The 15,753-nt window shown below is 43.8% G+C and overlaps 1 protein-coding gene across 1 annotated transcript in view; it reads right to left on the bottom strand.

The window, feature by feature from the left end:
* LOC137519355 (polycystin-1-like protein 1) overlaps positions 1–15,753 on the bottom strand; it is a 705,387-nt gene that overhangs the window by 662,140 nt on the left and 27,494 nt on the right. The window contains exon 2 of the mRNA XM_068238307.1: positions 14,934–15,057. Within this exon, the coding sequence (XP_068094408.1) occupies positions 14,934–14,941 (8 nt within the window). The 5' untranslated portion in view covers positions 14,942–15,057. The remainder of the gene's footprint in view (positions 1–14,933; positions 15,058–15,753) is intronic.

Genomic DNA, 15,753 nt, shown 5'->3' with positions numbered 1-15,753 from the left:
TGCGTTTCTTTTCTGGGGAAATGTTTGCCCGCATTGCGTTTCTTTTCTGGGGAAATGTTTGCCCGCATTGCGGTAATTTTCTGGTGAAATGTTTGCCCGCATTGCGTTAATTTTCTGGTGAAATGTTTGCCTGCATTGCAGTAATTTTCTGGTGAAATGTTTGCCCGCATTGCAGTAATTTTCTGGTGAAATGTTTGCCCGCATTGCATTAATTTTCTGGTGAAATGTTTGCCCGCATTGCGTTTATTTTGTACTGATGTAAACGGTTTCAAACCGCCAACTGAAGGAAAACTCCACAAACACCAATGCAGGTTGTAAAACTTAAAAGTTTTATTCAAAATAAAAGATAAAAAATACACTTTCTACTCCATGTAACCAATGAGAATTACAAACAACACAATCTAATATCACAGTCTTCTTTCTATAGAACACTTCCGGAAGCTAGGAGTAAAGAAAACTGTTTAACAATAACACATAACCTTCTCCTTTTCTTTGCCACCTCGGGATATAAACCCGTATCCTCTTTGACGATTGAACCAGTTCACTACACCCACTATCGTCTTAATGAGAGTTTTCTTAATTGTCTTTAAAGGATCATTATTCCAATTTCCCCGGAACTTTCTGGAAGTCTTCGCCTTTATATTTTTCACCAAAGGTATTTTTCTTTTATCTGGGGTCGGTTGGGTGTATCCTGCAGTCCGACCCTCTGCTGCAGGATCATTCAGTTTAAATCATGCCTACGGTCTGGAGGACGGGGATAAGAACAATTCCTTGTGATGTGACCTTCTCTTCCGCAATTCCAGCAGACAAATGGTGGTTCTCGTTTGTTTTCTACTCTTGAAGGAAGGTTTTTACTAGTCAGGGATCGTTTTTCTTCTTTCAACTTCTTTATCTCCTCTGTCAGTTGTTGAACTACCTCAGTCAAAGTCTCTATCTCACATTTGTAGGGTTCTTTCTGTTATTTGTTTTGAAGGTTAGGTACTTGTACATTCATCTGGAAGTGATTAACCTGCATAGCCTCCTCTTCCTGCTGGTATTTCACAGCTAAACTTTGCAATTTATGAAATCCAATTTTCCGTTCCCTTTCCAATTTTTCCTTAAGATGTTGTCGAGTGGTTCCACTCCTCAAACCCAACAAAAACTGGTGTACCAACCAAGCCTCGGCATCTACAGTAGAAATCTCATCGTCTTCCATTTCTTTCTGAGTTAGGGCATTCATTAGTTCTTTGAGGGCATTTGCAAATTGGGGAATAGACTCTTCTCTCTTTTGTATCCGGTCAATAAATCGCTTACGCAAGACGTGTAAGTCAGCTGGGTCGCCATATATCTCCTCTAGAATCTCAACAATAGCCTCCAATGGGGTAGGTTCAGGAAATTCAGATGTCACTACGGTCTTCCGTGCATCCCTTTCCAACGCTAGAATAGCTATTTCTCGTTGGATCTCAACTGGAACCTTATAAGCCTTAACAGCACTACGTATTCGTTCAATCCAATCTCGTAACAGCATGTTGTGGCCATTGAATTTAGGTAAATAGGTGGCCAGAAGCCCAACAGGTGTCATCTGATAAGCAGAGGGTGTTAAGTGGGATCTTTTCCCCGCAGCGGCACTGGTTCCTGAAGTGGGGCCTTGGCCCTCTGACTGTAACTCCGCCTCCATCCTGCCGACTACGCCAAAATTATGTAAACGGTTTCAAACCGCCAACTGAAGGAGAACTCCACAAACACCAATGCAGGTTGTAAAATTCAAAAGTTTTATTCAAAATAAAAGATAAAAAATACACTTTCTACTCCATGTAACCAATGATAATTACAAACAACACAATCTAATATCACAGTCTTCTTCTTATCTTCTGGTCTTCTTTCTATAGAACACTTCCGGAAGCTAGGAGGAAAACAACTGGTTAACAATAACACATAACCTTCCCACCCGGTAAGTATTTTCTCAGCGTTCCCACCCACTTTAATGAAAAATGGACCTTATTTGGATTTCCTAAACCCTGAGTACTAAAGTAATTTCAGTTTAAAGAGACTCCGTAACAAAAATTGCATCCTGTTTTTTATCATCCTACAAGTTCCAAAAGCTATTCTAATGTGTTCTGGCTTACTGCAGCACTTTCTGCTATCACAGTCTCTGTAATAAATCAATGTATCTTTCCCTTGTCAGACTTGTCAGCCTGTGTCTGGAAGGCTGCCAAGTTCTTCAGTGTTGTGGTTCTGCTATGAACTCCCCCTTCCAGGCCCCTCTATGCACACTGCCTGTGTATTATTTAGATTAGAGCAGCTTCTCTCTTCTCTCTTATCTTTTACAAGCTGGATAAATCGTCCTCTGAGCTGGCTGGGCTTTCACATACTGAAGAATTACAGACAAGGGCAAAGCTGTTTGCAGGAGAAAAAAGAGCAGCCTGAAACTTCAGTGCATGAGAACTGCAGGGAGAAAGAAACACACAAATGATCTCTTGAGATTCAAAAGGAAGGCTGTATACAGCCTGCTTGCGTATGGATGTATTTTCTATGTGTGGACATACTGTACATCAACCTACTTCCTGTTTTGGTGGCCATTTTGTTTGTTTATAAACAAACTTTTTAAAACTGTTTTTAAAGGGAAGGTCCAAGCAAAAAAAAAAAATGAGTTTAACTTACCTGGGGCTTCTACCAGCCCCATGTAGCCATCCTGTGCCCTCATAGTCACTCACTGCTGCTCCAGTCCCCCGCTGGCAGCTTTCTGACCTCGGAGGTCAGGGCCGCATTGCGTACATTTTTACGCATTCCCGCTAGTGCAGGAACATTAACATATACATGTTTACGCGTTAGTGGTGCAACGCATACATTTTTGTTCCTGCACTAGCTGGAATGCGTAAAAATGTATGCAATGCGGCCCTGACCTCCGAGGTCAGAAAGCTGCCAGCGGGGGACTGGAGCAGCAGTGAGTGACTACGAGGGCACAGGATGGCTACATGGGGCTGGTAGAAGCCCCAGGTAAGTGAAACTCATTTTTTTTTTTTGCTTGGACCTTCCCTTTAACCACTTTTAATGCGGCGAGGAGCGGCGAAATTGTGACAGAGGGTAATAGGAGATATCCCCTAACGCACTGGTATGTTTACTTTTGTGCGATTTTAACAATACAGATTCTCTTTAATGCTTACCTGACAAAACCATTATATAGTACTTTAACCTCTAAGTTTGCTAGTAAATAGAGTACTCTTGTTTTTTTGTTCTCAGTCTGATCAATTATTCTGGCTATTTTTCTTATTCAATAGTTCAGCCGTTTCTTAGGAAAAGCCAGAATAATAAATGTATAAGTTAGATGGTTAGAAGTTAATAAATTGGTTGGTTAATAAGTTAATAATAAATAATAAAAGAAATAAAATTGGTAAGTGAATTACTAAATTCTTAGTAAATTAATAAGGTTACTAGAATTAAATAAGAAGAAGAAAATAACTCCGTCACTTGTTCCTATGAGCAAAACTACTCAATATGCTTGCCCAAAAAACAGCAAAAAAATAAAAACACAACAGTTTCTTTATAAATCTCAGCTTCTGCCGCTCCTGTATGTAATCTCTTCTGTTCTTTTGCAGGACCAGTCTATTGCCAGAAAAACAGTCTATTAACAGGTACTTCTTCTAAATCTTTCAACACTACTGGTAAATGGACATATTAATCATTTCTCCTTTCTTTTACAGGAATCCAGTCGGACCACTCTTCCCATAGGTAAGTATTTCTTCCAATATAACTTCGCACTATCTTGTGCACCACACATAAAATAACGAAAACAAAATGGCTTCTTGCATTTATTACTTTGATAAAGTCAGTAAGCTATAAGAGGTTAAGATAGGCCTCTAGCGGACAGGACAGTAGCTCATTTCCTTAAGCAGATTCACTTTCCTCTCAATCTCACTATCTTAGTCTCAGGCCTAGTATATGGGTAATATGCAGTTTCTGCCTTCCATAACACAACTGTTTTCCCATTACAGCAACCATTCAGGCCACTTATAAAAATCAAAATAAAATACAAGTGAGATTATATTCATCACAGTAGGGAGCATAATTCTCAATTCTCAGCCTCCTAACACTACGCTTCAGAAGTGGGGGATATTACCAGTGCCAAATTTACTGTAATTAAAAATGTTCAAAAATCTTTCTTGTGACATGCTGATTTATCAACACATTGATCACATTTCATACGTGTCATCTTGAACGATTTCTTTTCCAGCACTTCAGTGTCAAGAATCACTGGCTATCATCTGTCTGGCTCTCTTTCCTCTGTCTGAAATCTCTCTCCTGGCTTTCCCACTCCTTGTAAGCTTTACAGGACTGATGGCTGTCTGTGGGCGTACATTTGAAATAGCCGCAAGTTAAAATAGGCGTGAATATCGGTAAACGTAAATTTCAATCGCAATAGCAATAGCCGGGATTTTTTTTCCTTTTCTTTCAGCGCTCCTTCAGCTTTGTATTAAATCGTGGTTATTAACGCACATCATGTGCTCCTCATGTGTGGGTATCAGCACTTACAAATCATTATAAATTACACCTATATCAATTCCTAAAAACCACCTTTTGCGGCTGACAGCTGTAGCAAGAATAGCATACGAGTAGCAGAGATCTTTTGTTTAATTTTAGCGGCTATACTAACTGTTGAATCCAAAGTCTCCATAATGTTTGCATCATGTTTATAGTGTATTTACATGTACAAAGTACAGGTACTTTAACTTTTATTTCTTACAGAAAAAAGCGGCTATAGGGATCACTGCTATTTATAATATACAGTGCATAAGTAAAATATACACATATAACCATTAATACACAATAGTACCGGAGAGCTGCAGAGGCGGGGAGGCAGCAGCGGGAAACCATTGCAGATGCTGCAGGAGATGGGACAGCTGAAGCTGCCAGCAGCACCGGGGAGGAGGAGATGTTGGAGGAGTAGCACATAGAGCAGGGGACGGGACAGCACGGATTGTGGCTCCAGTGAAGAGTCTTCCCCTAGTGCCGCTTCCCCTGAGGGTCTCCCCAGCATCTCAGTGATGGAGCCCCGGGAGGAAGGACAGAAGCCGCTGGTGATGCTGGGATCTCTGCAAACATTCCAGTCCAGTTGCTGTTAAACTGTTAAACACAGTCAGTAAAGAATGTAATTGCCGGTAATGTTAGCCCCTAATACCACCCACATGCTGTACTGATGTTATGTCACTTTAGCTTATGTAGAAATAGCACGCAGCTTAGTGACTATTAAAGAATGTATAATTTTTTTCTTATTACAGTTTTGGAAAATAACATTATGGCAACTGATTTACTGCGAACAAACTAGTTATGTAAACAAGATGTTAACAAGTTTCCTCCACAGGGGTTGATAGTGTAAATATATCTGATACAGATATAGGTAATATATAGAGACTCTATAGGGATTGCACTGGAGAAACTCCAAGAGCAGATTGCCATTGTCACTAGCTGGCAGCATGCAGACAGCCAATTCAGATGCTAATAGCCGCTAGGCGTTAGTGGGATCCGCACTGTTGTGCTAGTTCGGAGACCTCCTGTCAGCTATCAGCTGAAGATTAGGATAAAGATGAAGAGAACAGCACAGCTTGCAGCAAATGACACCTTGTATCAGTAGATCAAAGGATCACATAAGAGGAACACATTAGTTACTTTCCCATACATTTAACTTATGATCAATTAACAGCCAAACTATAGTAGTTATCAACCTATTTATTGCATAATTCACAAATTGCATGATTGAAGGGCATTATGACATGTAAACAAGCGTTTACAACAATAATTAGCTGGTTTGGAGAGGAATAGGGACAGTTAAACATTAACTGAAGCCGAGAAGTTCAGAGCTGAACCGGATAAAATAGCGGTGCAGAAGAGAGCTCACCATGAGAAAAACATCGGAGCTGACCAGGAGAGAACAGGGGATAATTAGCAGTGCATGATCAGTGCTGACCAGGAGGTAATTAGCACCAGAGCACTTGTGCCCCATAATATAACATGGTAAGCTATTCGGCTATAACATCGGCTATTAATGAGAACATAATTGTGCAGTTAACAGAAATAATTGTATAATGTTGTATTATAAAGGTGCATTATAAATGATATGTATTGGACATTGTTGAGAAATATGGGTTATTTAAACTGAGAAACTGAGAACATAAATTAAAAAATTGCCGGTAATAATTACGTTGACTGAGGGCGCATTGTAAAATAAGACATTTTGCTAGTGGGAACAAGTTGGCTAAAGGAGCAGTATAATGAATGACAGCGGAAGAATTAATATTATATAGTTAGTTTACGTATACAGTAACCAGGTTAATAGAGGTTGAGAAATAAGGGCTATTGCGACAGGGGAAATGATCTGAAGACGCATCATAAATGATATAGTTAACTGTGTGATCGTCAGTAGGTGGTTATTATGTACACGTAAATACTCAGTAATAGTCGGTAATTGCATTCACATAAATACCTGTACACCCGATAGAAAATGATGACGTGAGACATAGCCACAATGAATAGAGTGGGATAGCCGCAGCAAGTAGAGCGGGCTAAGGGTTAGCCGCAGCAGGATAAGGGTTAGCTATGCAGTAGATGGACCGTTTATTGAATAGCCGCAACCCGCGCCCAAGTTATGCAATCTGCTCCGTGAAAATATGATGTAGCCGATAATTGCATTGTCGGAATAGCCGCGCCTAAATTAACTTGCGCTGCTATCAGCGTGTTCGGTCTGTGGAGGATGGAAGAATCATCTAAGCGCATTATTTTCTCCCCAAAATGTCGTCTGATGCAGCTTCTGGCCTGCTTTCCTTCAGCTCAGCCTGATGTGTCCTTCCGCATCCTCTGTTCGCTCCAACTGCCAACTCAACCCCTCAGAGAGCCGTTATTATTCCCTAACAGCTCCCCCGCTTGTGTGTCTGGTTGCTTAGCAACCTTCCCTCAGCCATCAGCTCTGCCTACCCACACAGCAGCGCCCATTACAACTAAGGGAAAAATGCCCTTTCTTAACAAACCTGTGTCAGCAGCACCTCTATTTAAAGCTGCTGACCAGGTAATAATATAAAAATAAAAATAAATAGATCCCCCTTCTTTCTACCTGCTACACTGACATGTTGCCCGCATTGCGTTTATTTTGTACTGACAGGTTTGCCTGCATTGCGTTTATTTTGTACTGACATGTTGCCCGCATTGCGTTTATTTTGTACTGACATGTTTGCCCGCATTGTGTTTATTTTGTACTGACATGTTTGCCCGCATTGCGTTTATTTTGTACTGACATGTTGCCCGCATTGCATTTATTTTATACTGACATGTTGCCCGCATTGCGTTTATTTTGTGCTGACATGTTGCCCATTGCGTTTATTTTCTGGTGTCCGGGGTAACTGTTACTGCATTTATTAATGGTCATAGATGGCTATGTTTGCTGCTTTGTGGTTACGGTATACTATTAGCATCACACAGTTTCTGCACACCCTTGATGCAAAGTCTCATTTGTCCACATCATGGCGTAAACACTGCTTTCTGTTACATCATTATGTTAGCTCCGCCCATAAATACAATGTCATGGCCACGCCCATCCCCCCCCCCCCCCCGGTCTTCATCGCTGCGCGCTCCTCAGTCCTCCCCACTTTTCAACGCGGCTCGCCGCCGCCCCCCCCCCCCCCCGGTCCCAGGTTGGACCCACAAAAATCTGGTCACTCTAACAAAAGAGGCACAGGGAGAAAAGAGATGAGACGGGAACCTGAGGTCACACAGAGGGACACAAGAGGCACAAACTGAGGTGAGACAGAGGGCGACAAAAGAGGCACAGGAAGAAAAGAGGGGGACAAAAGAGAATGGAGAAAGGATAAAAAAAATTTGCCGCAGCGCACTTTGCACACGGACATGGGGGTGGGGTAGCTAGTGTGTGGGCACAGCAACCAGTGGGTGGGCTCTGGGAGGGGGGGGCAGGCCTGATAATGTGTGAGGGGCCCCAAAATTTCTGGTGGTGGCCCTGGCCGCCAGGCACCAAGCAGACCAAATGGCCGCTTGGGGGCTCACATTTTTAGGGGCGTCGGAGGCTCAGTGACGTCATCGTGACGTCACACTGTTGCCCACAGGCCCCGCACTGACGCTGCGCAAGCCAGTTCACAGAGCAGGGCAACGGGAAGATGGCTGCCGCCGCTGCTCTGGAGACCGTTTGTGTCTCCAGTACAGGGTTTCGGGCTCCATCTTCCCGTAGCCCTGCTCTGCCTGACTGCCAGTGCGGGAGACTGCAGGAGGAGGAAGAGCAAGATCTCCGGGAGAGCTGCGCGCCAGAAGCCGGCCGGAAGATCCTTGAAAAACTAGTCCTCACCCATCTGAAAAACTCCAACGCCCTCCTAGACCCACTTCAATTTGCATACAGGGCAAACAGGTCTGTAGAGGATGCCATCAACATCAGTCTGGCATACACTATGGAACATCTGGACAGACCCAACACCTACGCCAGGATCCTCTTCCTGGACTTTAGCTCTGCTTTCAATACGATCTGCCCGAACATCCTGTATAACAACTTAGCGCAACTTGGGCTTGATGGTAATCTCTGCACATGGATCAAGGACTTCCTCACAAACAGGACACAACAGGTCAGACTTGGTAGCTGCCTCTCCCAAACGAGGACCACAAATACTGGCGCCCCCCAAGGCTGTGTACTGTCTCCGATCCTGTTTTCCCTGTACACAAACAGATGCTCCTCAACCGCTGACTGCGTTAAGGTAATTAAATTTGCGGACGACACCACCATCCTTGATCTCATCAGTGAGGAGGACGAACGCACCTACCGCAGTGAGATTGAGCGAATCTGCAATTGGTGCAAGGACAACATGCTTGTCCTAAACGCTGCAAAGACAGTCGAGTTGGTTATCGATTTCAGGAAACGCCCCCCCCCCCCACTCAGCCCGGTATTCATCGAAGGCACTGAAGTCACCAGAGTATCAAGTGTTCGGTTTCTGGGCACTACCATCACCAACGACTTGAGATGGAGTGAAAACACCACTAAATGCCAAAAGAAGGCGCAGCAATGGCTGTTCTTCCTAAGACAACTCAGGAAGTTTGGCATGCCGCAGGAACTGTTATCAAGCTTCTACACTGCCACCATCGAGTCAATCCTGTGCTCATCTATCATCGTGTGGTATGGGGGTGCCACCACGAGCGACAGGTACAGACTTCAAAGAGTAATCAAGGCAGCGGAAAGAATCATTGGGTCACCCCTGCCACCTCTGGACCTCCTCCACGCATCCAGATTGAAAACAAGGGCATACAGGATCACGAATGACCCGCACCATCCCGGTAGCCGCTTCTTCAACCGCATGCTCTCGGACCATCGTTTCAGAGCTATTTCCACCAAAACCTCCAGGCACAGGAACTCCTTTTTCCCCCAAGCAGTGTGCCTTCTGAACTCTAGTCACACACACAGAAAAACTAAATAGAACATCTGTGACCCAGGCCTAAATAAATATGTACTTTTCCGAGGTTCCGCACGTAGTTTTTGCACTACAATACCCTAAAGTCCTTTGTCTGCACATGTTTTGCTTGCACTAAGTTGTTTTATTGTTCTTTGTCTGTCATTGCATGCTTTGCACTACTATGTTTTTGCCGCTTTGTACTATGCTCTATGCCGATGTGTACCACAAACAATTCCGAGTGTGGCAACTGCTGCACTTGGCGAAATAAATCTGATTCTGATTCTGATTCTGAAGAGAAGACTTCTTTCAGGTGAGTACATTATTTTTTTTTTTTTCTGAAATGTGACTCAAACTGCGTTTATTATCTGATGAAATGTGGCCCAAACTACGTTTATTATCTGATGAAATGTGGACCAAACTGCGTTTATTATCTGATGAAATGTGGCCCAAACTGCATTTATTATCTGATGAAATGTCGCCTGAACTGTGTTTATTATCTGATGACATGTGGCCCAAACTGCGTTTATTATCTGATGAAGTGTGGCTCAAACTGCGTTTATTATCTGATGAAATGTGGCCCAAACTGCGTTTATTATCTGCTGAAATGTGGCCCAAACTGCGTTTATTATCTGATGAAATGTGGCCCAAACTGCGTTTATTATCTGATGAAATGTGGCCCAAACTGCGTTTATTATCTGATGAAATGTCACCTGAACTGCGTTTATTATCTGCTGAAATGTCGCCCGAACTGCATTTATCATCTGATGAAATGTGGCCCAAACTGCGTTTATTATCTGCTGAAATGTGGCCCAAACTGCGTTTTTTTATCTGCTGAAATGTGGCCCAAACGGTGTTTATTATCTGCTGAAATGTGGCCCAAACTGCGTTTATTATCTGATGAAATGTCGCCTGAACTGCATTTATTATCTGATGAAATGTCGCCTGAACTGCGTTTATTATCTGATGAAATGTGGCCCAAACTGTGTTTATTATCTGATGAAATGTGGAGCAAACTGTGTTTATTATCTGATGAAATGTGGCCCAAACTGCGTTTATCATCTGATGAAATGTGGCCCAAACTGCGTTTATTTTCTGATGAAATGTGGCCCAAACTGCGTTTATTATCTGATGAAATGTCGCCTGAACTGCGTTTATTATCTGATGAAATGTGGCCCAAACTGCTTTTATTATCTGATGAAATGTCGCCTGAACTGCGTTTATTATCTGATGAAATGTGGCCCAAACTGCGTTTATTATCTGCTGAAATATGGGCCAAATTGCGTTTGTTTTCTGCTGAAATGTCGCCCAAATTGCGTTTGTTTTCTGCTGAAATGGTGTTTCAGATCATTCCTGACTGACAGAACACAGAGAGTATCCCTAGGACCTATAATGTCCAAACCTGCACCTCTACAATTCGGAGTGCCACAAGGATCAATCCTATCCCCTCTGCTGCTTGCAATCTACATGTTGCCACTCGGTACACTTATCCAACGACATGGCCTGACGTACCACTGCTCCGCCGATGACACACAGCTATACCTGTCCTTCAAACCTGGTGGAACAGACCCTACTCCAAAAATAAACTCTTGCTTAGCTGAGCTACAGGCATGGATGAATGATAACTGGTTGAAACTGAATGCTGACAAAACTGAGGTCCTCTTTGTCCAAAGCCAGTGCTCGCCATCAAAACAGCTCTATCCTAAAGCAACACCAATCAGGATTGGGAATTCAGACATAAACAGCTCCAACCTTGTGCGCAGCCTTGGCGTACTAATCGATGGGGATTTGACTTTCAGAAACCAAATTTCATCTGTAGAATGGAGAATACTCTTCAAGATTGGACTGCTGACATTCAAATCCCTGCACAATCTGGGCCCTGGATACATGAAGGACTTGCTGAAGCTGCACCACACCTCTCACAACCTCAGATCAGCAAGTTCTATTAACTTGGTCACTCCCAGAGTGCACCTCAAAAAATCTGGAGCCTTCTGTCATGCTGCCCCTACTCTTTGGAACTCCCTGCCACACCCAGTAAAGACAGCACCATCCCTGGAGCTATTCAAATCCAGACTGAAAAGCCACCTGTTTAGCCTGGCATTTCCGGATTTATAAAATTCTTCCTCTGTACCACGATGGTCTGAGCCATGCTTATGCGCTTTGAGTCCTATGGGAGAAAAGCGCTCTACAAATGTTATTTGTTTGTTGTTGTTGTTGTTGAAATGTGGGCCGAATTGCGTTTATTTTCTGGTGTCTGGGGTAACTGTTGCTGCATTTATTATTTAACCTCTTTGCCGGTTATCCCGAGCTCAGCTCGGGGTAACCTGCGCAGGAGGATATCTCAGGCCCCGCTGGGCCGATTTGCATAATTTTTTTTTGTTACAAGCAGTTAGCACTTTGCTAGCTGCTTGTAACTTCCGATCGCCGCCGCTCGCCGCCGATCCGCCACAATCCGCCGCGCCGAGTCGCTCCCCCCCGCCTCAGAGCCCTGCGCTGCCTGGCCAATCAGTGCCAGGCAGCGTTGAGGGGCGGATCGGGATTCCCTATGACGTCCCGACGTCCATGATGTCGGTGACGTCATCCCGCCCCGTCGCCATGGCGACCGGGGAAGCCCTGCAGGAAATCCCGTTCTCAACGGGATTCCCTGCATACTCTGATCGCCGAAGGCGATCGGAGTGGGTGGGGGGATGCCGCCGCTTAGCGGCTATCATGTAGCGAGCCCTTGGCTCGCTACATGATTTAAAAAAAAAAAAATTAAAAAAATGTGCGGCGCTGCCTCCTTGCCGGATTTTTTAGACCGGCAAGGAGGTTAATGGTCATAGTTGCCTATATTTGCTGCTTTGGGGTTACGGTTACGCTCCACCCATACCACTCGACCCACATGTCACGGCCACACCCACTTTTGTACGGAATAGCCACGCCCATTTTTCACCAGGATGGGCCACTTCCTGCAGTCCGCTTGGGGCCACAAAAACCTTAGCTGCACCCCTGATCAGCTAGCCTAGTGTTTCGCATTGCCTTACAACAACAAACCTGAATACACCAGACACAGGACCAGCCCTAAATCACTGAATAAAAGGTGGCGTGGGGGGAAGTCCATGCCTGGCTGCTACACTCAGGGCCCGTACCCACTAGTGCGAATACGCATGCGTTGTCCGCATGCGGATTCGCATAACCAATACAAGTGGATGGCCCTGTTTCCACTTGTCAGTTTTTTCCTGCGTTCTTCTGTACAGGATTTTTCTGCACGGTAGATCCCGCAGAATTTGCCTGCGTGTGGAATGCAGGCGAATCGCAGGCAATGTATTTAATAGGGGAAATCGCACATGCGTTTTTTACCGTGATTTTGTGTGCGAATTCGCACTAAAAATAATGTAAATTGAACCAGGCAGTGACATGGTTAAAATCGCAGATAGCCTGCCTATGCGAATTCGCATGCGAAATCGTGGCAAAAACGCATGCGAAATCGCATCTGCATTCAATTTCGTCAGCGGTGGAATCCCGGCGATTCCGCACTTCACTAGTGGAAACGAGCCCTCAGTCTCTACATCCACACAGCTACCAGTAGCATAGAGAGAGAGGAACTGAATGAATCAATGAATCAGTTAAGAGTGAAGAGCCAGGACTCAGGAGCTGATGCTGTAATCGGATCCCTGAGTGAGCTAGGACGAGTGCCTTCTCTCACTGACTCATTCATTACTGTTCATTACTGTGGTTCTTTGAATCATTGAGCTGAAGGAACTGAATGAATCAGTGAATCAGTTATGAGTGCAGTCAGCCACTGCTGTTACCTGCTGCTGTAAACTGATTCCTGAGTGAGCTGAGAGACATTTCTTCTCTCACTACTCAGTGCAGCAGGGCCCTTCCCTCCTCCTGCCGCTTTAGGCAAGAATGTGTACCTGCCTGGTGGTTGAGACAGCTGTGCCAAACTTGGTACAGTTGGTCACTTGGTGACTGAGGTTAAAAATTCAGAAAAAATGGATGGAGCATAAAACAGCCAATCAAATTTCAGCCATTCATTTTACATGGGAAAATGTAAACTGCAGCCATTTGTACACTGTTAATGGCACTGTAAACTTACCACACTTGGTCACCGGGTGACTAAGATTAATATTGAGGAAAGTGGGTGGGCCCTACAACAGCGAATCAGATTTCACCCATTCACATCAATGGGAAAAGTTATAAGGCTGCCATTCTCACAGGGATAAAACTAGAGGCTTCGAGCTTGGCACAGTTTGTCACTGAGGTTAAAAATTCAGGAGAAGTGGGTGGAGCATAAAACAGCCTATGACATTTCAGCCATACATTTTAAATGGGAAAATGTAAACTGGAGCCAGTCTTAGATTGTTAAATGCAGGGATTTTAAACGTTGCACAGTTGCCAAGAACCCCAAAGCTCACAAACTTTGTCATTGAGTGACTGTGTGTCAGGGCCCATTTCCAGTATCTCAAATTCGCATGCGATTTTCGCATGCAAATTCGCATAGCAATACAAGTGAATGGGACTGTTTCCACTTGTCAGGATTCCTTTGCGTTTTTCTGTGCAGAAAAAATTCGCATGGCAGAGAATACCGTTATGCGAATCGCATACAATGTATTTAATAGGAAATTCGCATGCGGTTCGGGTATGCGAATTTTCATGCGAATTCGCATAGAAACAATGGAAAAATCACACCAGCACTGCCATGGTTAAATTCGCATACATCGTCATCCATGCGAATTCGCATGAAAATTCGCATACACCCGCATACGAAATTCGCATCCGCATGTGAATTTTTACCACGGCGATTTGCACCGCACAAGTGGAAACGGGCCCTTTAGGTTGTAAAAAGTGGGTGGAACCAACAACCACAATTTTACATGGGAAAATGTAAATTGCAGCCATTCTCACAATTTGGCAGGGTTCTCAAATGTTGCACAGTTGGCCATTGGGTGACTGGGATTAATATTCAGTAAAGTGAGTGGAGCCTACAACAGCTAATTGCTGCCATTCTTACACTGTTAATGGCAGAGGCCTCAAACCTGCTACAGTCAATTATTGAGTGATTGGGGTTCAAATTCTGTATGGGGTCGGAGCCACATACAGCCAATCAGATTTGTTTGATTTTAATTGGAGAATTTCAACAGCTTCCATTCTCACATTATTGATGCCAAGGACCCCAAAGCACACAAACGTGGTTATTGACTGACTGTGTGTCAATGGTAGAAAAAATAGCCGGACCCAACATCAACAAATACATACCCAGGCAGTGCTGGGTCATCAGCTAGGTATTTTAATAAAATCAAATAATCTAGGTGTAACTTTTTAAAGATTGTGCAAGAAAACCTGAGCACTAGATGAAACACAAACATGCAAAAAGTACACAGAAATGCAGAAATCAACCACACTCAATATAGATAGTATCCCTGATGTTATTGAAATATGTCATTTTTGTCTATGCGTGTTACAATCAAAATGTTGATAAAGTTGCATTTATGGAAATAAATAACAAATGTGAGAACAAATATGTGGCCAACAAAAACTTACAGTTCCATTTCTGGTAAGACATTATTAGTGTTGTTTTGGAAGACAATTGGCTTCACAGTCACATTTACCGGACACAGCTTTGTTTGTGATCCCTGCGCATTTGTTATTTGTGTAAAAATGGTGACTGAAAATAAGAAAGAAAAATAAATGCAAACTGTATATGGAGGTACATAACTTTCACAGAATTATGAACACTGATAGGGCATCTTACATTAAAAAGTGCAGGAATCCTATAACAGGAAAAAATAGTTGTTGTAGGGAAAATCTTTAAAGTGAACCTAAATTGGCTGGGAAACAAAAAGTTAGATACTTACCTTAGGTGGAAGGATGCCTTTGTATTGTCCACAGGCTTTCCATGTTGTCCTCAGCCCCACCATTGCAATGCTTGGACCCTCTAGACATATCCAACAAGAGCTTGTCAGATTTGATCTCGTGGCCTCACCCCTCACTGTGTACGTGTGCATCCATGCTATGCCTGTGCATGTAGGGTTGCACCTGCAAAGTAAGCTGAAGCCTCTTGTTCATGGGAAGGGGAGCACAACTGCAAACTGTCAAAGGGTTCCAGGATGTGGTGGTGGGATTGTGGAGGACATGGGAAACCTCTGGACTATCCAGTGGCTTCCCTATACCTAGGTAACTACTACCTGTCAGGCTCTATGCCTTTGTCATCCTGCTGGTGGCAGCATTGGGGAACTTTGGTGTGGACTTCTGCTGTCTACCAGCAGATGTCTCTTGTCTTGCTGGGAGCTGTGCAGTTCCCCAGCTTGCCAGCAGATGGAACTGTGAGGAAATGTTGGCCAGTCACCTGATCAATGTGCTG

The sequence above is a fragment of the Hyperolius riggenbachi genome, chromosome 5, assembly GCF_040937935.1.
Source record: "Hyperolius riggenbachi isolate aHypRig1 chromosome 5, aHypRig1.pri, whole genome shotgun sequence".
Taxonomy (NCBI): Eukaryota; Metazoa; Chordata; class Amphibia; order Anura; family Hyperoliidae; genus Hyperolius; species Hyperolius riggenbachi.
The sequence above is the reverse complement of the archived record's forward strand: the minus strand, read 5'-3'. Positions and strand labels throughout refer to the sequence as shown.